The sequence below is a fragment of the Silurus meridionalis genome, chromosome 19 (assembly GCF_014805685.1).
Source record: "Silurus meridionalis isolate SWU-2019-XX chromosome 19, ASM1480568v1, whole genome shotgun sequence".
In the NCBI taxonomy this organism is placed as follows: domain Eukaryota; kingdom Metazoa; phylum Chordata; class Actinopteri; order Siluriformes; family Siluridae; genus Silurus; species Silurus meridionalis.
The window spans coordinates 10,616,299-10,640,056 of NC_060902.1; the positions used below are offsets into that span (position 1 = coordinate 10,616,299).

The window sequence follows — 23,758 nt, forward strand, 5'->3', positions numbered from 1 at the left end:
GGTGCAGATTATATTTAGGTGTGCTTAATAGTCCGGAAATTATGGTACATGAATTTTGGCATTTCAAACTGAATGTTACGTTGCTGGGTGGAGTGTGGTTTATCCCAGAAAGTGTTTAGAAAGTGCTGAAGCAAATTACAGATGGGAGAAGGTAGACAAAATACTTTTTAACAGCTTTTATCTGTAATTTGCTTTAGCACTTTGTTATTATTGTTTTTCATTTATGTTCTCTGATAAATTTAAGATACTTTATCCAGTAATGTTCTTGCATGTTCTAAGTTTGTAATTTATTTTATGACCAAACGCTGACTGAAACCTTCACAGATTTTTGCCCTGGACTTGTTTTGATAGTTCTTTGGTTTTCTACTTAACAGTCTCTGGGACCTTTTAGAAATGGTTTTGATGAATTAAACCTAATTAATTATTTTTTATTATAGGTGAAAATCTAATCTAGAGAATAGAATAAAGCTTATAAGAACCGTCTATAGATATGCAAACTTACAGAGAGCACTGAATGATGTGCATGTGTGCAGAAAGTGCAAAATCTCTCCACAGGTGGACACTCATGGAGCCAGGGCTGCAGGATTGCGTAGGTTTTTTAAGACCACAGGGTGCCTGGACACCTCAAGGAGGATCAGTGTTCTGTCATCGGATTGGGAGCCCTTAGCTGGCTGCTGAATAACTGTGAATATACAAAGTAGTACACATCATGCATTCTTGTTGATAAATTATTATAACTCAGTACAGAATTCTGTACTGGAATTACTATACCTTCATCAGCTCATCCAGATGTGCATCACATGCACATCTGTTTAATAGAAGGTAAGGAAAGGACTTGAGGTCCTTGTCATTGCCATGTAGAAATAGCTATACTAGAATAAGAGGGTAATTTTCAATAGCTTTAGGAGTGGCATAAGATGCTGTTCCTGGATTTGGTATCTTCTTTTTCGAAACTGCATCAATGTACATGGTCACTGATGGCCAGACCTCCAAAGCAGTCTTCATGACTGGTAGATTTACAAGGCACCTGTGTCCACAGAACAGAAGTAGAAAATTTGTGCATTTGGTTAGAGCAGTGAAATCCCTCCTTCTAGCTGGTGCATTGTGGAAGAGTATGTGCAAGGCCCTCATAAACTTCTCCAGGTGCCAAATGGACATGTTTGCAGGCATTATGTAGGTTGTGGAGGGCACAGCTTCCCATCACAATTAGCTGTGTGCCACCAAACTGCTGATGCTGCTCCTAAAGAGTTCTAAAAACCTCCAATGGACATTTAGTCCATTTATAGAAACCGAGAGAAGCTTTTTTAAAAAAAACCCAAATGCAGTGCACATTCCTACAAAAAAAGTAAATAAATGTAAGCATATATATATATATATATATATATATATATATATATATATATATATATATAATTTATATATATATATATAAAATATATAATTTACATATATATATATATATATATATATATATATATATATATAATTTACATAAATGATCTGAATATATATTTTATATAATGTTTTGAATAGCCTGCACCAGACCTTCAACACATTGTCCTTAACTGGAATTAAATCAGGAACTTTCTTCACCTCTACTACACTCTTACTGTACTCTTCCTTCAGAATCACCCCTACACCATTTCTCTTTCCATCCACACCATGATAAAACAGTTGAAACCCACCTCCAATGTTCCTGGCTTTACTCCCTTTCCACTTGGTCTCCTGAACACACAGCATATCTACCTTTCTCCTCTCCATCATATCAGCTACCTCTCTCCCTTTACCCGTCATAGTACCAACATTTAAAGCACCAACCCCAACCGCCACTCTTCCCAACTTCTTCTTTCCTGCTGGCTAACAATACCTGTGGTGGTCGTTGGTAACCCAGGCCTCGTCAGGTATGGAATTTAGGTTTGTGATCTGAATATTCAATTTGGCACGTTTTTTCCCTGGATGCCCTTTCTAACGCAATCCTCCCCATTTATCCGTGCTTGGGACCTAATGGCTGTGTTAGCCTTAGGTTACCACTGTTTCTAGACCTTGTTGCAGAAAAATGTTCGACAGTACATTATTTATAACTTAGCCTTTTTGAAGAATTGTGTCTTTGTACCATTAATTTAAGTTTCTGTTTCTAGCGATAACTTGGTGCAGGGTAAGATGCGACTAGGAGTGTGTGTGGGACAAGCTGTGTATAATATTAGCTGTGCCTCTCTTTTACAGACGCTTTGTGTGTGTACAGAATAAACTTAACTCCTATTCATTAATCCTCTCTGTTTATTAATTTTATTAGTAGAGACTTAAATTTTGTGACGATGTGTAAGAAATTTGAATAAAAACAGAATACATTTATTTGCAAATCTCATAGACCTATATTCTATTCATGATCAAACATAAAAAACATATCAAATGTACAATTTTAACCAAAAATTTAAGATGTTTTAATTCTGTTTCATGTTTGAAAAAAAAAGTTGTGACAGGGGCATGCTTACAACTGTGTAGCATCCCCTAAACTTTTAAAAACAGTCTGTAGCGTATATGTCTGGTATCTGAGAAGTCCAAAGTTTTGGGAGAGGAATTTTGTCCTTATAATGTCTGATACAGAATTCCAGCTGCTAAACAGTCCTGGGTCTTTTGTCATATTTATCATTACATGATGTGCTAAATGTTCTCAAATGGTGAAAGGACTGAACTGAAGGCTGGCCAGTTCACATTATAACCTGTATATACCTTTCAGGATTAGTTAGGCCCATTCCAGAGGCACCAGTGCACTCCCATCCCATCAAAATTGAATTTTTTGACATTGAGCGCTGATAACAAGCCAGAAGGTCTCTCTCCACTTTAGTCCAGAGGATGCATTGTCTATGGTTTCCAAAATGTAACATTTCTATTAATCTGCCCACAATATTTTTTTTTTTATTTTGTCCATTTTAAATGAGCTGTGGCCCAAAGAAAGACAGCAGCTTTTCTGAATCATGTGTGCATGTGGCTGCTTTGCAGGATAGAGCTTTAAGCTGCATTTACGTATGAACGTGAACAATTATCTAAGACAATAGGATTTTCAATAGGAACAAATCTTTTAAGTGAATAAATCATTTTCATTCACTTCCATGCACTGAATATATTTTTATTCATTTAAATCCTGCCCATTTAAAACATGTGAATTCTTTGGTGGATGTGAAAGAGCATGTCATTGATTGGTTAGACCCATTAAAAAAACACACTACTTGGAATAATTGTGATGAGTCTGAACGTGAGTCTGTGTTACTGATCCTGTATGAACTGAATGAACTAGTAATTTTTGCTAATGAATGAATAAAGTTTGGTGTTCCACAAGGAGCTGTCTTAGGCCAACTGCCTTTTCCTTTATATACACACTGATCAGTCATAACTGACATTATAACATTATGACCAGTGAAGAGAATAACACTTCTGATAACACATCTCTCATCATCATGGCACCTGTTAGTATGTGGGCTATAATAGGCAAGTGAACATTTTTTCCTCAAAGTTGATATGTTAGAAGCATGACAAATGGGCAAAGGTAAGGATTTGTGCTTTTGTGGGATGTTACTATCTGGCAGTGGTCAGTATCTTTAAAAAATGTTTCTGCTTTCAAATCTTATATTGTGCTTGTAAAATCAGTGTACCAGCTGTTCAATGATTAAAGTTTGATAATTAGTAGAATCATTGACTAAGACACAAATGATGATTACAATGTATACAAGTTATTTGACTGTTATTTACACATTAGATATACACACACATTATGCACAATTAGACCTTTATGCAAAACTAGACACCCACACAGAAAGAAAGTAAGAAAGAACTGTGAGAAAGTGATTAAGATACTGAAGGAGGTAAACAAGGACATAAATGTCTGCCAAGTCAAACTAGATAGTGTTCTCAATAAGACTTTGTACTAAATGCATTTGAAAAAAGTCAAGATGGTCATTACTATTATGTAACAGAAACAGAAAGAACTGAACCTTTAGAAATAATAGTGGTGTAAGAAAAAAAGAATAGCTGTTGCATAGTTTGTTAAAGAGGGTATATAATAAACATTCATACATATACACTGTGTGCACAATTATTAGGCAAGTGATTATTTTGACCATATCATCATTTTATTCATAATTTCCAAGTCCAAGCTATATAAACTTGAATACTTATTGGATTTAATGCATATCAGGTGATGTGTATTTGTGTAACGAGGGAGGGTGTGGCCTAAGGAGATCAACACCCTATATCAAGGTGTGCATAATTATTAGGCAGAGTCTTCTCCTCAGGAAAAATGGGCCAAAAAAGAGATTTAACTGACTCTGAAACGTCAAATATTGTAAAAGGTCTTTCACAGGAATGCGGCACTCTTGAAATATCTAAAATATTGGGGCGTGATCACAGAACCATCAAATGTTTTTAGCAAATAGTCAACAGGATCGCAAGAAACGTGTTGAGAATAAAATACGCAAATAAACCACCAAAGATTTGAGAAGAATCAAACATGAAGCAACCAGAAACCCTTTATCCTCCAGTGCTGCCATATTCCACAACTGCAACCTACCTGGAGTGTCAAGAAGTACAAGGTGTTCAGTTCTCAGAGACATCTGAACAAGACACTTAAGTTGAAACGTCAAGAATGGGCCAAGAAATATCTGAAGACAGATTTTTCAAAGGTTTTGTGGACTGATGAGATGAGAGTGACTCTTGACAGACCAGATGGATAGGCCCATGGTTGGATCAGTAACGGACACAGAGCTCCACTTCGACTCAGACGCCAGCAAGGTGGAGGTGGGGTACTGGTATAGGCAGGTATTATTAAAGATGAGCTAGTAGGACCTTTTTGGGTTGAAAATGGACTAAAAACTCTCAACTCTCAGACCTACTGGCAATTTTTAGAAGACACTTTCTTCAAGCAGTGGTACAGGAAAAAGTCTACATCTTTTAAGAAGACTTTGATTTTTATGCAAGACAACACTCCATCACATGCATCAAAGTACTCCACTGTGTGGCTGGCCAGTAAAGGACATTAGGGCCCTTCTTCAGCAGGAAATGTACAGTGAAAGTAAACAGTACACCTCTCTAAAAAGTGTCTGGGAGGCCGTGGTTGCGGATGCACAAAAAGTTGATTCTGACCAGATCAAGAAACTGACTGACTTCTTGACTCTTGTGACTGTAATGGAAAAGAAGGGTGGCTATATTGGTCACTGAGGTTTTCTTTTTGAAATTTAAGAAATATTTATTTGTAAATTGAGTTTTTTATTATTCTCACTTTAACAGGTGAAAATAAACAAGTAAGATGGGAAAATCTTTGTTTTTTATTTAGTTGCATAATAATTCTGCACACTAATAGTTGCCTAATAATGGTGTACATTATTCTCTTAAGAAAGCCAAAACTTCACTTTTACTACTTAAATGTTCAGATTTGAGGGTTTGTTAACATTTTGGATTGAGCACTGTAGTTATACAATAACAAAATGAATTCTCAAAAATACAACTTGCCTAATAAGTGTATAATGTTTTTGGGTTCTTCCTGGACCTTCTTTGCTTTGTTTGCTGAATAAAGTTTTATGGCATCACACACCTAAATTGTAAACTTAGTCTCTTTCTTTTGCTTAGCATTTTAACTTCCTTATAAAAGTTGTTACTTTTATTTGTAGGTAATTAGCCATGACATAGACCAGAGCCAAGATGTGCCTAGGAAGTGCACATACCATCAAAGGCAACCAAGAGTGCATCTAGCAAGCTGCAGCTCACTATAGGGTTTGATCACAAAATCTTGTACATGTACAATTTGTATACTGATAATGTAAACAGATGTATGAGGGAAAATTATTAAATTACTAAATTGTCTAATGGATTCTGTTGCTCCCAAATAGCAGGGCTGTGGAAGACATGTCTGAAGGAAGGGTGAAAATCCTTTAGTTCAAAGGGCAGAGCTGGACAAGCATCTTAGAAAGGGTCTCTTGTTTTTGCTTAATTGTGGGTTGGTCCACGGTGACCTGTCGGTTTGTGTATTTGGCCCTGTGGTCATTCAGGAGACTGAGTGAGAGAGCTGGTCTAATAAGAAAAGAGGTTTAAATGTGTGGAGATTCACATTCGTTTCCACTTCATTCATATTAGTGCAATGTGCATGCCCATGCATAAAGCAAGCCGTTGCAAAGCATGTGCTGACTTGCTCTACTCAATGTTGAATTCTTTGCAGGATCATATAGTACTAACAGTGGAATCTTAATGGTTTTATTCTAAAGTAATCAAAACCACTGAACTAATGCCAGCTGGGGCAATTAGTCTGGTGTTTCATCTGAAAGTTGACTGGTTGCAAATGAGCAAGTTTAGTATACTCTAATTGGACTAATCACGTTAAACCAGGTATTGTTTTTGGTCCTTATGTTCATGTTTTTGTTCAGAGCTGTTTCTTCTTAATTATTATGTGTATATATAGTCCTTAGTTTCATGTGTTCCACACCAAGCTATAGAGGCTAACAAAATTTCATGTTTCATTTTTCATCTTTTGCCCTTATTTTGTTTGCTAATTGCCTGACCATTGCCTGTTTCCCGTTTGAGTTTTGCCAACTGTTTTAGATTGTTTGACTCTTTATATTAATAAACATTCTTACCCTGAACTTGCATTCACTTGCATGGTCTCAGTGCACATTTACATTGTGTGTTATGTTTATTTATATATATATATATATATATATATATATATATATATATATATATATATATATATATATATAAATCACATTTTTATATATATATATATATATATATATATATATATATATATAATGTGATTTATATATATATATATATATATATATATATATATATATATATATATATATATATATATATATAATGTGATTTATATAATACATAATGATGGCAATAAGAAACCATACAGTTTAAAATACACATTTTTATAAATGAAAATGCTTATATGCTTTATTATTGTACAGAACTTGTAACAGGGAAAAAGTAAATAAAAGAAATAAAAAATAGAAGACATAATTAAACGTTTCTATAGACATGAGCACTACTGCATACAATTATTTAAGTCAAATGCTTAAACAAATCGTTTAGCGTAACCATTTATATGGTATAACTATCTCAAAATAACACTGTAATGCTAACAGATCTATTTTTATATTTGTCTTAGATTCCAACCATTTTTACTTCTGGAGAAAGAACCTCCCGAAAATAATAGTATTGAAAGTGGAGTAAAATGTTTTCTTCAAGGGAAAGATTATAAGCTTTTCCAAATAAATATCGAGTCTATGTGGTTTCACGTTATAAACTAATAGTAGAAAGACACCAGGGCGGTTACAGTAGCTACCTGATCAGGTTGGAATCCATCCCCTCCTTCTTCTGTTGAAGTGGGATCAGCCTGAAAGTCCTAACCGGGAGGTTAAACCCTGTTTACGTACAAATTCAAACTCAGAGCCAATAAACGTCAAGCACACTTAACGGGCAGGATAAGTCAACCAATACCGTACCGTGTTATGGTTCGGGAACTGCTAAAAACCTAAAGCTTGCTTAGTTTACAATCAGACCCCTTCTATGATACAAACGTTGGACTTGTAACTATGGCTATGGCTTTGGCTCTGTCTCAGTGTCTAGAGGACTCGCCGGGCTGGAGAAAATCAGAGGGGCGACAAGAATTAAACATGAAAGAACTATATAATGAAAGGCACCGACTTGCTCTGGAAACTCTAGTTTCCGAAGGAATAGACTCCTTTATAGACTTTCTCAATAAGGAAAGAATACCTAATTTTCTATCCGATAAGGAGATCAGACGACTTTCTCGCGTTGCAGTTGTCCCGAGATGTGTTTCCTTCGTTGGGGATGATTCACATTTAGACCAATCTTTGGACTGTTCTTCTGTCACTTATTTCCCGGAGATTTCCGACCTAGAGCCCCCGGCTTTAGAAATCGGTTGGCCTGCTTTCACTACGGGGTCGTTCCGTGGAATCACTCGTGCTGTAGCCTACTTCCAGCCAAGTTATGGCGAAAGCATTTACAGCTGCAAAGAAGCAGCAAGAAGGATGATCAAAACGGCAAAGGAGGTAATATTTAAAATCTTTACTGCTTATATATTGTATATTGCCACGGTTAACATAAAATGCTACAATGCTTTGCTATAAAACGACAATTAACAGATGTAGTTACAGATAGTTACAATTAACAAATTACAATATTGTGACACAAAAATATGTAGATTTTTTTCTAAATAGCCATTGTGGGAACAACAGTCTCAGGTTGCTCATTATTAATAAATCTGATAGAAAACGTGTTTTTTCTGTATTCCTAAAACATATTATGGTTAAGCTTCAGAATAAATATAAAGGCAAACCAAACCTGAATAAATCCTAAAAAAATAAATAATGAATAAGGTGAATTAACAAAATTTATTTGATTTTAAAAAAACAATTCACAAAACAGGTTACCAACAAGTATACCCTACCCACAATAAGACAACTTAAACACTATTCAGTTTTTGCCTTCAATTACTTTAATATTAATACAGTAAGCGTTGCGGCTCTCAAGCTTGAATTTAACAGTTAGCTATCTAGATGCATGTGTCTTTTGTATTAGAAACCTATAAAATCTCAGACTGCTTCTTGGCTTTTAAATGTGCTGCAAAGAAGTATGAGAGAATTAGGAGCAGCTCAGAGAAACTGCAGAAAATCACAAACACTAATACCTCCTGTTATGAACAATTTCCTCCAAAGTAAACTTCATGTATAGTAGGCATTTCATTATTAATAATAATAATATTAATAATAATAATAACACAAAATAATAATATTCTTTGTCCACTTCTGGAATGACAAGAATGTGAACAGGCTTCTTTCACATGTACCTTCTACCACCAAGAACAGAATGTAGAACTCCAGATGTGTCACAGCATGTCCTTCAGGATTAGTTTAAAGTTTTTTTAAATCTTGCAGTTAGAGCAACATCCGGCTTTGTTAATCAGTGATGTTCAATGGCTTTAAAGCCAACTGTAACTGCTACTTGCTCACAGAAGTATTTCTATTTGGGGAGACTTACTTTTTCATTACATTTCAAAGTCAGATATTTTACTTTTTACTCAGCTACATTTTTCAAAATCAGTGGATAAAAACTTAACTGGGCGAACATATGCTGCAAGCCGCCAATCAGGGTGAAGCGCGCACTCTGTTTTGAACTTGTTTTGATTGCCGTTAGGTGGCATCTACTTAGCACCAACATACAGTTCAGTGTCAGTTAAACAGCAAGCAAAACATTGAATGTATTGAATGATTGAAGAAACTCCTGACTCTAACTTGTCACAACACCTGTGCCCTTATTGTGTGATTTTTAAATTTATTTATTATTTTTTTATTTTTTTATTTTTTAAGTAGTTGATGAGAAGGTTTTGGGCTTATGATAAATTTAATAGATATCGGTCAGTGATTGAATCATTAATATCATTCTATCAATTGATTGGTGCGCTATGACCGATAGATATTAGTAACATAACTCATTGGTTAAGCAAGAGTTTTGTGATGAAAATTTGAATAGGACATTATAGCCATAATAAATCATAGTACAGTACTCCTGACACATAAATACATTTAAATGCAAATATTTTTGTACTTTTACTCAAGTGAATGTTTAAAGGGAGCACTTTTACTGAAGTAATAGTTTATATTTTATCTCTACTTTAACTCATGGTTTGTGTACTTTGTCCACCACTGGGTCAATCATATAGCATATTTCTCAGACAGAACTTATATACTACTATAGTGTATAGCTTAGGGTTACATAGAAAGAAATACAGAACAACATATTTTTCTTTCTTTATTGCAGGTAATTGCGATAGTAACAGACTCGCTGACAGACTTGGACATTTTTCGTGACCTGCAGGAGGCATGCATCCAACGACGTGTCCCTGTTTACATTCTACTAGACCAGGCCAATCTACCATCATTTCTGCACATGTGTAGAAACCTTAATGTGCGACTTGATGATGTCCAGGTATATTTATTGGCATTTCTCCCTATTTCTCAGTTCCATGTACAATGGTAATCCCAACTTCTAACTAGATCTTAGTATGGCCTCAAGTGTGTCTTGCCTCAAATTAGAAGTAAATTCCATTAAGTGATTTTGTTACTGCTGCTTCTGAACCAAATTCTTTTGCTTTGAAGCGCATGAGTGTGCGGACCCTAACTGGATCAACTTACTACATGCGATCTGGTGCTCGTATTACTGGAAAGGTTCATGAACGATTTATGCTGATTGATGGGAACAGAGTGGCAACAGGCTCCTACAGGTAAGGCCAAGACACAAAAAACATTTTATTTAAAACTTTCCAATTATTCAGATTTTATTTAAAATTGTGTAAAAAGAATATAATGTAGCTATCGATTATTATAGTAATCGATTATTCTACTGATTATTATATCGAGTAATCGGAAAGTTTACATTCAGAAAGTGTTCAGATCTCCCTTCAATTTTTCACAATTATTTTATGTTGCAGCCTGATGCTACAATCTTTCGGATTTTTTTTTTCTCATTAATCTACACTAAGAACCCCATAATGACAAAGTGAAAATAGACTTATAGAAATTCTAAAAACCCATATGTTATTCATAATACAACATAGAAAACATATAAAATGTTTAAACTGACCAAATGTATGACCTTAAGGAAATATTAAGGTTTTTTTTTTAAATTTTATTTATTTTAATGGCCACAACACAATTTCCAAAAAATTCCCTCTTCTTTTAATGACATATGCCCGTTTATGATGCAGTGCCTGAAAATCACAGGTATCCAGTATTTATTTTCTCCCTTTTCCGGTGATACTTGAAATCTCTAAATTATATTATGTACTATAGATGATGAGATATTTAAAGCTTTCACAAATGTATCTCGAGAAACATTACTCTGAAATAGTTGTAATTGCAGTTTTTCTGAGACGGCATCTTTACCCATCTTTACTTCAGAGATAGTTTGCCTTTCTGAAAAACTCTTTAATTTCCAATCATACTCTATCTTACTTGTTGCCAGTTAAACTAAATTCTAGCTCATCCAGTTTCTTTCAATTTAACACTTTCTTTTCCAGCCTGTTGTTTCCCCATCCCAACTATTCTAAGATGTGTTGTGGCCACCAAATTTAAAATCACCCTATTTTATCCTCAGTTTAAACATTTGAGATGTTTTCTGTGTTGAATAAAATGTGTTTATAAGATTTGCAAATCATTCCATACTGTTTTAGTTTACATTTTACCCAGTATCACAATGTTTGTATATTCATATCCTGTCAAAATAACTTATGTAGCCCCTTACAATAATACAATTGAAGTAAATGTAAATTACAGTTAGATTGCATTATAATGTATGTACGGACACCTTTAGTTATTCTGTGACATTTTATACTATGACCAGCATGATAAAAGAGCAATTTTTCTTTACATATACCAGCTTCTATGAATCTTAGCTTAGAGTAAAAGCTTAGAGTTCAAGTTCAGCCATGTTACAGCAACCCCGGAACAGAAAGAATAAGTGTCAATTAGTGGCATTTGGTTAATTCCCTGCACTGATTTGAAATATCAAAACGAAGCACCAGGTGACCAGTTTGTAAGTATTTTTAATAACTGTGTAACAGAGATGATTACTGCATGTTTCATTTTCTAGGTTCAACCATTACATTTTCATTCATATAGTTAATTAATATAAATGCTTTGCCTACAACTGATTACTTTTAGACAGTGGTGGACAAAGTACACAAAGCATGTACTTGAGAAAAGTAGAGATACAGTAGGTAAAATATTACTCCAGTAAATGTAAAAGTGTTCCCTTTAAATCTTAAGTACATTTGCAGGGCAATACTTTTACTCAAGTATTGAAGTGCTATAATTTATTATGGCTCTAATGTCTTATTTTTTATCACAAGACTCTTGCTTAATTAACTCAGTTTATGTGAAAAGACTCTTAGCACACCAATCTATTAATATAATGATATTAATGAGTCAAACACTGATTTATCATGAGCCCAAAATCTTCTTTTCAATGGCCACGGGTGCTGTGGCAAGTTACAGTCAGGATCATTTATTGCTCTCAAATTTTTCTACTTGCTGTTGAACTGACACTGAACTGTATGTCGGTGCCCAGTAGATAACACCAACTGGCAATGGTGGTTCCCGCTTGAATGATGCCCTGGGTGAACCGCGCCATTACCCAACGTCTCCCCCATTAATGAGTTTCAACTTGAAAAGCTCCTCTCTGCTTCAGCTACTGTCACTGGAGTCCCGACCAGATTTATTGACTGGGACATGATATAATAATTGTTGTGACCATGCAAATGAGAAGTTTTATATAAAAAAAACCCAACAACTTGATTTTATTTTATAAAACACTTCCCTGAACGCAACAAAGAAAATAGTAAATTTTTGGGATAGCTGAGGAACTTCACAATCTTTATGGCCCTGGTCCGGCACCGCATGCTGTAGATGTCCTGCAGGTCAGGGAGCCCCACTTTATGAACATTTACTTTACGAACTTTCGCGGAAACTCCAAAGTCCTCAAAGTTTTTTGTCAAAAAAAAATTCTAAACAAAGGAGAGCCGCTCCGCTAGCTAGTCGTCGACTGTAACGAGTCTACATGATCTGCACTGGACTACGGCGAGTGAATTTATTTCAGTGATTTTTAAAATTTTTATTACATTTTTATTACTTAATACAAAATATTGCATACAGTATTTCGATTTGTTTTAGTATATTTCATTGTTTATTCGATAGTATTTATAGCTCTTACATCATTAGGAGGTATGTGTAGTCAATAACGAATACAGTAACAACTTGCGAACAAATTTGTGGTATGAACGGTCGTTCAGAATGTAACTCATTCGTAAGGTGGGGAGCGTCTGTATATTACTGTACAAATACATAAGCATTCGCTGAAAACCACAACAGTGGCTAAAAATCTTATTGCTTACTGCTGCTATTATTTGCTGCTTTAAGGTTTAGTGTTTGTTCGCAACGTTTTAATTGAATCCATGACTGTTGTAAGCGAGGTGATTGTGCAACCTGCTGCTTGCGAGTTACGACAGAATAGATGCAGCCCTAATTTCTTCACTATTGATGGCCATAACATTATCAGTATTTGAACAGCAGTCATAGGGTGATGGGTTTCTGCCTTGGCAAAATAAAACTTAATACTTTATTACACTAAACCGTTTACTGCTGTGCTTACTGTCATTGGCTGAATTTGATGTGCCATTAAATTGTGTGATTATTCAGTAAATATTAATCTATTCTGATTTTTTTTTCTTCATGTTTAGGTTCAACTGGACTGATGGTAAACTAAACAGTAGCAACCTGATTGAGCTATCTGGCCAAATCACAGAGAACTTTGATGAAGAGTTCCGTATCCTCTATGCTCAGTCTCTCCCACTCAACACAAAAGTTGTCTATACTGTTCAAAACAGTAGCATATATGACTACTTGCTACTCAAGCACCCAGGAACTCCTAGATCCTTAGCAACATCCGGTAAACCAATGTGGCTGTCCAGCACACCCAATAGAGCTCACACCAAACGATCTGGGAAAGAAAGTGAGCTTGAGAGATTTCCAGTTTCTCTAACCTTAAATCTTGAAGGGAAGAGCATGGAGCAACTTTCTGGAAATGATCTTACTGCTCCCGAAGAGAATCCTCTAAATGCTGAGAATGATCATGTGTCGGCTAGCACTGTAAATGTGAACTCTGTAATACATTCAGCTGTCGTGTTCCACCACACCTCAACACAAACCAGCTGTATGAATTTAGATGGCATGATGCAGATAAAGGAAAGTATCCCTCAGGGTTCTTGCACTATAGCACCAAGCTCTGACTGTAGCATTGAGACAAGCTCCCCAGATCAGTCTTCAAGTTCAACACCCACCACACCCAAGAGTTGTAATCAAGCAGAGGTGCAACACTGCCCATTCATCCAACACGGTATTGCCCCTACAGGCAGCAACCTGAGGGATTGTGTCTGCAAACTGACAAAAGAACGCCATTACCATTTCTCAATCATTCGGTCCAAGCTGGACCACATGAGGATGATGCTATCACAAGGGATGGAGCAGGGAGATTTCACTGGACAGCACACTGGCAAAAAGAGTTCAGCAGATGGCAGAAACCTCCATGTGGTGAAGGACAGTGTGTTGTTTGGAACATGGCCACGGTCAAGGTGTCTACAGTAAAAGAAGCATTCTTGATATTAGGAATGTTTGGTTTTACATTTGCCTTTACATCTATAGTTCACTGAACAAATGATTTAAGTGTTTTTTAAAGTTGTTTGGACATTCCAGTGCACATTAAGAACATGGGTAAAAATTCTTTAATGTTGACCTTTTGGAAAGGTAAAGTATTCAAATATAAATACACTGTATAATTAAAGACCATCTTCTTGATTTAAAAAAATGTTAATTAGATTTTGGAACTTACTAACATTCTTGATTTTGACAGTGATATATGAAAAGTAATTAATTGGGTGTTTTTGTTTGTTTTTATTATTTATGTTTTGCAACTGGGTAATTTATTTCTTCTAATGGTATTGTGTGCATTGTAATTCATACATCATAACATTCCAAGATTTTGAGTAGTTTAGCAAAGCACTTATTACATTTTATCAATTTGTCCCATAGTTTATTGAAATAGAGGAACAAACTATAAATTTGTAGATAAATATGTTAGAAGCAGATCTGAGACACTGACTTGTAGTGTTTTGATTTTAAAATACATTCCTGAATAAAACATAAGTTTAACACTGATACTTTAGTTCTATCTGTGTAAGGTCATAAGTAGCTGACATCAGCAAAATGCAAAAATTTACTATCGGCTTTAAAACCTTATCTAATTAGATTGGTAAGGTTAGCCAGTCATTCCCTTTTAAACATTCTCCACTAACAGAAAATAATAAAAGATCATACTCATATTTTCTAATGGGCAACTTATTTTGGTGGAAGTGGTAGCTTAATGATTAACGACCTGGGTTACTGTTCAGAAGGTTGGGGGTTCAAGCCCCAGTACAGCCAAGATGCCACCATTAGACCCCTGAGCAAAGCCCTTAACCCTCTGTTCCAGGGGTGCTGCATCATGGCCATGAATCTCTCTATTGCATTTCACCCAGGAAAAAGACTTTGTTGATCGAAACTGTTGAATGCTGTTTTCTATTTGTTTTGTCCTCTATTTCTTTTTTAAAATAAAGATGCAAGCAGGCACGGGCCTGATATGGAAATGTTTTTGTTGAAATTCATCCAGTGTTGTCTCTTCAATGTTTATTTCCTTGTCTGTTAATGTGTTGAATTACTTCAGGTTTAAAAAAATAGTGTTAAACAGTGGAGAGAAGATTTGAAGGTCACATTAATTCATTCTTTAGTAAAGAGCCTGTGCCATTACCAAAACTGGAATCGTCCATGTATGAAGTAACTAGCTTTCAGAGAAGCCCATACATGTAAACAAACTATGTATTTGTTTTTGCTGTGTCTTTCAATTTAGTTTATTTTAGACAGGTCAAACAGTAAGGTTGCATTCAGGCAAGTAAGCAGTTTTCAACATTTTGAGATGGCATGCAGCTTCATTTTTAGTTATCTATATTAAATGATGCAAATTTTTGTTACATTTTTTTTCTTTTATTATTCTGTGGCCCCCTTTTTTGCCTCTTTTTGAAGTCAGAAGTATACAAATTAAGGCTTACACATTCTTGAAAAATGGTTGTGTTGCAAAATCCTAAAATGTAAATTGTTATACTAAATGGTTTCTACAAACTGTTGTAGAAAGCCCCCACTACTGAAATTTTGAAGACCTATGTAGAGATTTAGAAGCTTCAATTCCAGGGCTGTTTTTGGACATTTAGCAGGGTATCCACTTACATAAGTCATCACTGTACACAGTAAAAACAAACAAAATTAGTATTTTATTTTTTCCCCCATGATAACCAATCAATAAAAAAGTGATCAATGCCCTAGATACTAGCTAACTACTAGCTGAATCAGAAGTTTAAAACTTTTTATAGCTTATGTAATTATAAAAATTAATACATTTTTTATAATAAAGTTATACAAATATGACCGCAAAAGATTAAGAAGTGAGTAGATTATGAGATTTGCTATTATATACTTACCAACCACATTGTGAGAAACACCTATATGCCTACATATTAAATTAGGTCTAATCAGCCAATCATGTGGCAGCAGCACAATGCCCAAAAATAAGTGCTTTAGATCATGCTCATAGAAAACATCAGAATAGGTAGAAAATATGATCTTTGACTTTGGATACATGGCATGGATATTGCTTCCAACATTAACTGGTTTAATATTAAAAAAATGGCTGATCTCAAAGGATTTTAATGCACAGAATCTTCGAGATTACATAGAGTGGAATTGGGTGGGGGGGACATTAAGTGAATTTTTGGGTGGAAATGTATTGCTGATAAGAGAGGTCAGAGAGTAATGGCCAGATGGATAATTTTAACTTTAATAAAAAAAAATTTCAACCATGGAAACAAAGATGCATGTCAGCAAGCGCATCAGATCATTGTGGCAGCAGGGGTGTGGACAAGGGCTAGTTTGTGAACGTATAGCAGAACCAGGGAAATAAATAAAATAACCCCTTTTTAAATTATTATTTATTCGGAAACTGATTCCCCCAAACAAACTCTCTGACCGAAAGAGAGAGAGAGAAGAAGGGTGACGGAGAGAAGTATATGGATTATCCTTATTGTATAATTATTGTTGTAAAGAAGGTAAGGACACTTTGCAGTTTGGGATTCAGGCAAGACTCACTATGACAGCATAACTAAAAGGGAGAACCAAAGGGTAACACAGACATGAGGGATCTCTGGGATAAGAGACAGCCCAACACACCACCATCAACTAACCTGGGTCCCAGTTCACCGAACATTCTATATCCATGATCCCTCCAGATCTGCTCCTTTACCTGAAAAAATCAACTGATAAAAGACTTGACTAAAAAAATATGTTTTTACCCTCGACTTATACACTGAGACTGTCTAAGTACTGAACACTAATTGGAAGGCTGTTCCATAAATGTGGGCTTTATAAGAGAAAGATCTGCCCCCTGGTGTAGTTTTCAACAACAAATAGCCTGCACCTTTTGATCTAAGTAAGTGTGGAGGATCATACTTGTACAAAAGTCCACTCAGATACTACGGCGCATGACCGTAATTGTTTTATACGTCAGTAGTAGTATTTTCTAATCAATGCGAGATTTAATGGGACTGATTGAAACAGGAGGAATGTGGTCATATTTTCTAGATCTAGAAAGTAGTCTTGCTGCTGCATTCTGTGGAGATCGTCAAGAGCACCAAATTCCTTGGTGTTCATCTGGCAGACAACCTTACCTGGTCACTTAACACCAGCTTCATCACCAAGAAAGCCCAGCAGCGTCTCTACTTCCTGAGAAGGCTGAGGAAAGCTCACCTCCCTCCCCCCATCCTGGCCATGTTCTACAGAGGGACCATTGAGAGCATCTTGAACAGCTGCATCACTGCCTGGTTTGGGAATTGCACCGTCTCGGATCGCAAGACCCTACAGAGGATAGTGAGAACAGCTGAGAAGATCATTGGAGTCTCTCTTCCCTCTATCATGGGCATTTACACCACACGCTGCATCCGCAAAGCACACAGCATTGTGGACGATCACACACACCCGTCACACACACTTTTCACACTCCTACCATCAGGAAAACGGTTCCGAAGCATTCTGGCCGCAACAACAAGACTGTGCAACAGTTTCTTTCCACAAGCCATCAAGCTTCTCAATACACAAAACTGAAACAGAACTCGCACACACTCACTTACTCACACACACTCACTCAAATGTGTGTTACCGAACTGTACAACCTGGACTAACTACAATCATCACTCATCTCGATCCACTCCATCACCACTTATCTATTTATTATTATTTATACTCGCACCTTGTACTACAGCAGAATGTTTACATGCTGTCTTTGCACCTCCTTGCTGCTGTTTTTTTGCACTACATTGTTCTGTTCTGTTCTGTTTGTATTCTCTCTTGGGTATAGTTTTTACATTTCTCCTTACACAGAACTGTATAATCAAGTATACAGCAGTTTTACTAGTCGGCGCTATACTTGTTTTTTTGTCTCTTGTCTTGTCTTGTGTTGTCTGTCTGCACTGTCTGTCTGTACTGTTTTTTGTTTGCACTGTTTGCACCAGGTTGCACTCGATGCACTTTATGTTTGTGTTGTAGCTCTATGTTGCTGTTGTTTAGTGTAGCACCAGGGTTCCGGAGGAACGTTGTTTCGTTTTTACTGTGTACTGTGTACCACTGTGTATAGTAAAAATGACAATAAATGCCTCTTGACTTGACTTGACTTGACTTGACTTGACTTGATATTAGTTAAGGAATACTTAACCCTTCTTAGTTTTGCGGTTGCAGCATGTAGTATAAATGTCAATGATAGAGGGGAGAGAGACTCCAACGATCTTCTCGGCTATCCTTAATATTATCTTGCGATCCGAGATGGTGCAGTTCCCAAAACAGGCAGCGATGTAGCTGCTCAAGATGCTCTTGATGGTCCCCCTGTAGAACATGGTCAAGATGTGGGGAGGAAGATTCTCAGGCTTCTCCGGAATTAGAGATGCTGCTGGGATTTCTTGCTGATGGAGCTGGTGTTGAGTGATTAGGTGAAGTTCGCCACCTCTGGTGAAGTGCCACCTCTGTGCTATGATGAGGTTAAATCCTGACTGATACATTTAAAAACATTTATTCCTAAGTAGATGTGAGCATAACTGCTGTTCTACAACCTTTTCTAGAATCTTGGAGATAAAGGGGAGGTTTGATATTTGGCCTATAGTTGGACAGCTGGCAAGCGTTAAATTTAGGTTTAATTAGATAACTGCCAGTTTGAAGGATTTAGGTACATAACCAGTGCTGATGGAAGAGTTTATTACTTTTAGAACATGTGTAATTACTTCTGGAATTATCTGTTTGAAGAAAGTTGTTGTGATGTAACTACATCATCAAGTTAGCCTAAGACAGAACCGTGCTGGGTCTTATCAGCATGAACAACTAATCAGCATACAAAGAGGAGGTGCAACAACTAACAGCCTGGTGTAGAGCCAACAACCTGTCTCTGAACATTGACAAAACCAGAGAAATATGTGTTGACTTAATGAGAGCACAGAGCAGCAATTCTCCACTGATCATCGATGTATCCTCTGTGGTGATCGTCAAGAGCACCAGATTCCTTGGTGATCATTTGGCAGAGAACTTCACCTAGTCACTCAACACCAGCTCCATCAGCAAGAAATCCCAGCAGCATCTCTAATCTTTAATTCCGGAGAAGCCTGAGAATCTTCCTCCCCACATCTTGACCATGTTCTACAGGGGGACCATCAAGAGCATCTTGAGCAGCTACATCGCTGCCTGTTTTGGGAACTGCACCATCTCGGATCGCAAGATAATAGTAAGGATAGCCGAGAAGATCGTTGGAGTCTCTCTCCCCTCTATCATTGACATTTATACTACATGCTGCAACCGCAAAGTCAACAGCATTGTGAATAACCCTATACACCACTTCACTCTCCTACCATCAGGAAAGAGGTCCCGAAGCAATCACATCCAAACAGTTTTTCCCTCAAGCCATCAGGCTCCTCAACACACAGAGCTGAACTGTACCAAACTCACACACAATCATTCCACTGTGTATTACTGAACTGTTACAACCTGAACTCAACACGTACTCAATACTCATTTCAATTCATACACATCCATGTCTTTAGCACCACTTATATTATATTATAATCATATCTGTTTACATGCTGTTTTGCACCTCTTGATGGCTTGCTGATTTTGCACAATACTTTATTTATGCTTACAAATACACTCTTGTTTATAGTTTTCTTTTGCACATTGCACTGCATAACATAATTTACAGTAGGTTTATTGGTCACCACTATTATGTGTTTTGTGTATCTGTCCCACACTGTCTTGTATTGTCTTTTGTCCTGCACTCGGTTGCACACAATGCACTTTACGTGGCTAGGACAACTTACTTTAATCCATAGCTCTGTGTTCTTTTATGTAGCACCAGGGTTCCTGAGAAACATTGTCTCATTTAACTGTGTACAGTGTCAGCTATATATGGTTAAAATGTCAATAAAAGCTTCCTGACTTGCATTGACTTGGTATGATTGTTGCCCCTAGAGCACTTTTGCAGGTTTTGATTGCAGATGCTCATAAGTTCGATCACTATCTCCATATCTGCAATCCACAGTAGATGAATTCTTATCTACTTTTGACGTATGTGCCTAGGTTTGGCTTACCATTTGAGATAAGTTAAGATAATGAAGTGTAAAAGATGTTGCAACAACTTAGGATAAAGCTGAGACTAGGATGTGTGTATCAGCCACACCTCAGGGCATGGTAGAGTGGGTGAATGGTATGTTGAAAGCTAAACTTAGAAAAATCTGCACTAGCAGTAAACTAACCTGGGTTGATGCTTTGCCGCTTGCACTAATGTCCTATCACATGCAAACTAACAGACAGGTAACACAGCATGAAATGCTAACTGGTCAACCAATTCATGTGCCTTTCTTTAGAGGTCCATATAAGGAAGCATCACTTGAGCAGTTGCAAATAGAGCTTAAAGCTTTTATGCAGCAACTAACTGCAATACGTAAGTCTATCTGTTTACAGGGGAAAAAAAGGAGAAAACCAGACACACTAAATCCAATTGTTCCAGGTGATCAAGTCTACCAGAGAGTGTTCCACCTGGTAACATCTTAATCACTGCATCAGGGTGCCAAGGATGAGACCCGGTAAAAAAGAAACTGGTGACCAGTGGTGGGCAGTAATGAAGTAAATGCAATTTGTTACTGTACTTAAGTAGGTTTTTTTTTTGCGTATCCTATCTATTCAAGTATTTACATTCAGGAAGAAGTTTACTTTAACTTCTATATATTTCAAAGTTAAAAATCTTACTTTTTACATAACTACATTTTGCAAAATTAGTCGGTCCTTTTTATTTATAAACGAATAAAAATGTAACTGGTCAAACAGGAGCCACCAATCAGGGTAGAGTTCAAAGGTCTAAATCCTGAGGAGCAGAAAAAAAGAGGAAACAAGTAGGGGGAAAACGTGCAAAAGATAAAGGTGTTTATGCAGCTCTATCACTAATTTTGTTATGAGGATAGTACTGTTTAAGCTAATGCATTTAATGAAATAGGCTAATAACTATATATCACTTGCTGTGTTGCCTGCTATGCATTCATGCACACAGCAACAATGTTTTTTTTAGCTTTCAAAACATTATAATATATAGTATGTAGTTCATCATAATGTGTGTAACTTGCAACATAACATTACAGCCTAACTAATCTAGCTGGATTGTAGCTAAACTAGCACTTGTTGAAATGGTTACCTTTAATTGAGGTGATGTCATAAAGGAGTTCTGTGATTGTACTGAAAAGGTCCTGAACTGAGTTCAGTAAGGGGAATCTTCAGTACAGCTTAAAAGACTCATTTAAAAGATCTATATTATAAGGATATAAATGTATGTCTTTTATGGCTACAATTAGCCAAGGAGTTGTATGGTTCTTGGTTCTGAGAGTTTAATAAATTGTGCACAATGACATGTGAATTTAATTGTGCAATAAATGTATTTAGGGTGATATTTATACATGAAAGGGAGCTTGCAGAAATTTATTCACATTTGTGGACTGCTCTGAGAATATGTCTTACTTATCCAGTGAGGGTAGCTGAAGCAGAGAGAAACTTTTAAACGAATTAATGGGGGAGACGTTGGGTCATGGCGTGGTTCACCCAGGGCTTTATTCAAGCTGGAACTGCCATTCAGTTCAACAGCAAGCAGAACATATTGAGAGTAATAAATGAAGGAAGAAACTTCTGACTCTAACTCACTACAACACCCATGGCCTTATTTGTGTGATTACTTTATTGATGAAGATGTTGGATAAGCATGCAAGTGTATACAGAAGCAGTTTTTTTTCGTCTTCTTCTCTTTCTTCTTTTGGCTTCTCCCATTAGGGGTCGCCACAGTGGATCATCCATCTCCATACCACCCTTTCCTCTACATCTGCGACGCTCTGAGATCCTGCTCCGCTGCCTACGCGCTCCGCTGCCTACAACACGGGGCTCGCCACCGGGGACATAGATGAATACAAGGCTGCGTCTTACAGTGTTCGCAGAGCGGTGAAGGATGCAAAGCGGCGCTACGGGAGGAAACTAGAGTCACAGTTCCAACAAGGTGGCTCCAGGAGCCTGTGGCAGGGACTAAGGACAATAACGGACTATAAAACACCATCTTCCAGAATGGTGAATGCGGACGCTTCTCTGGCAGATGAGCTAAACACCTTTTACGCTCGTTTCGAGGCTGCAGCTAACCACGCTAGCGGCGCTAGTGGCACAACCAGCATGCACGCTGAGAGAGCCAGAGAAGTAAACACATTCACCATCTCGGAGCATGACGTGAGGAGGGCATTCAAGAGAGTGAATACCAGGAAGGCAGCAGGACCAGATGGAATCACAGGTCGGGTTCTGAAAGCCTGCGCTGACCAGCTAGCACTGAGATATTCAACCTCTCTCTGGAACAGTCTGTTGTCCCCTCATGCTTCAAACAGTCCACCATTGTCCCTGTCCCGAAGAAACCCCAGCCCGCCTGCCTCAATGACTACCACCCTGTAGCTCTGACCTCAGTAGTGATGAAGTGCTTTGAGAGACTGGTCAGAGACTTCATCACTGCCTCACTACCGGACACACTGGACCCACTACAGTTTGCGTACTGTCAGAACCGTTCGACTGAGGACGCAATTGCACATCTTCTCCACACTACAATCAGCCACCTGGACCAAAGAAACGGGAATTACACAAAGATGGTGTTCGTGGACTACAGTTCAGCGTTTAACACCATAATTCCCTCCACACTCACCTCTAAGTTGGAGGTCCTGGGACTCTGGAGGTCGCTGTGTCAATGGATCTCAAACTTCCTGACGGACAGACCACAAGCTGTACGGGTGGGAAAACACACCTCATCCACCCTCACCCTCAGCACTGGAGCTTCCCAGGGTTGTGTTCTGAGCCCCCTGCTGTACTCACTGTACACATATGACTGTGTGGCCACTTCCAACTCCACAACCATCATCAAGTTTGCTGACGACACCGTTGTGGTGGGCCTGATCTCCAACAACGACGAGATGGCCTACTTACAGGAGGTTAAGAACCTGGAGAGATGGTGCCAGGAGAACAACCTTCTTCTGAACGTCAGCAAGACTAAGGAGTTGATCGTGGACTTCAGCACGAAGCAGGAGCGGTCATACCAACCGCTAAACATCTGCGGGACTCCAGTGGAAAGAGTGGACAGTGTCCGGTACCTGGGTGTTCACATCACACAGGACCTGTCTTGGTCCTGTCACATCAACACCCTGGTGAAGAAGGCCCGGCAGCGTCTGGACCATCTGAGACGCTTAAGGGACTTTAAACTACCCTCTCAGGTGCTTAAGACTTTTTAGACTTGCACCATTGAGAGTGTTCTGACGGGTAGCATCACTTCCTGGTTTGGGAACAGCACCATGCAGGACAGACGAGCCCTCCAGAGGGTGGTGCGTTCAGCTGAACGTACCATCCACACCGAGCTCCCTGACCTGCAGGACATCTACGGCACGCGGTGCAGGACCAGAGCCAGGAAAATTGTGAAGGACCTCAGCCATCCCAACAATGGACTCTTTTCT

General features: G+C 37.6%; 1 protein-coding gene and 1 long non-coding RNA gene across 2 annotated transcripts; one reads left to right on the plus strand and one right to left on the minus strand.

Annotated features, from left to right (window-relative positions):
• Positions 1–656: 656 nt before the first annotated feature.
• LOC124402523 lies at positions 657–7,553 on the minus strand. Its single transcript, XR_006928741.1, has 3 exons — positions 7,503–7,553; positions 7,343–7,421; positions 657–682 (listed from the first exon to the last, which is right to left on the minus strand). It is a non-coding gene; the product is annotated as an uncharacterized LOC124402523 (long non-coding RNA).
• fam83d (family with sequence similarity 83 member D) lies at positions 7,501–15,256 on the plus strand. The gene is made up of 4 exons (XM_046875607.1): positions 7,501–8,072; positions 9,841–10,008; positions 10,179–10,303; positions 13,316–15,256. Exons 1-4 carry the CDS (start codon positions 7,593–7,595, stop codon positions 14,217–14,219), a joined length of 1,677 nt encoding a protein of 558 aa, XP_046731563.1. The 5' UTR covers positions 7,501–7,592; the 3' UTR covers positions 14,220–15,256.
• The last annotated feature ends 8,502 nt before the right edge of the window (positions 15,257–23,758 follow it).

Coding starts and splice junctions, on each gene's coding strand:
- fam83d (XM_046875607.1), top strand. CDS start 7,593: ATGGCTATGGCTTTGGCTCTGTCTCAGTGTCTAGAGGACTCGCCGGGC. Junction 8,073..9,840: donor TGATCAAAACGGCAAAGGAG/GTAATATTTAAA, acceptor TCTTTATTGCAG/GTAATTGCGATAGTAACAGA. Junction 10,009..10,178: donor TGCGACTTGATGATGTCCAG/GTATATTTATTG, acceptor TTTGCTTTGAAG/CGCATGAGTGTGCGGACCCT.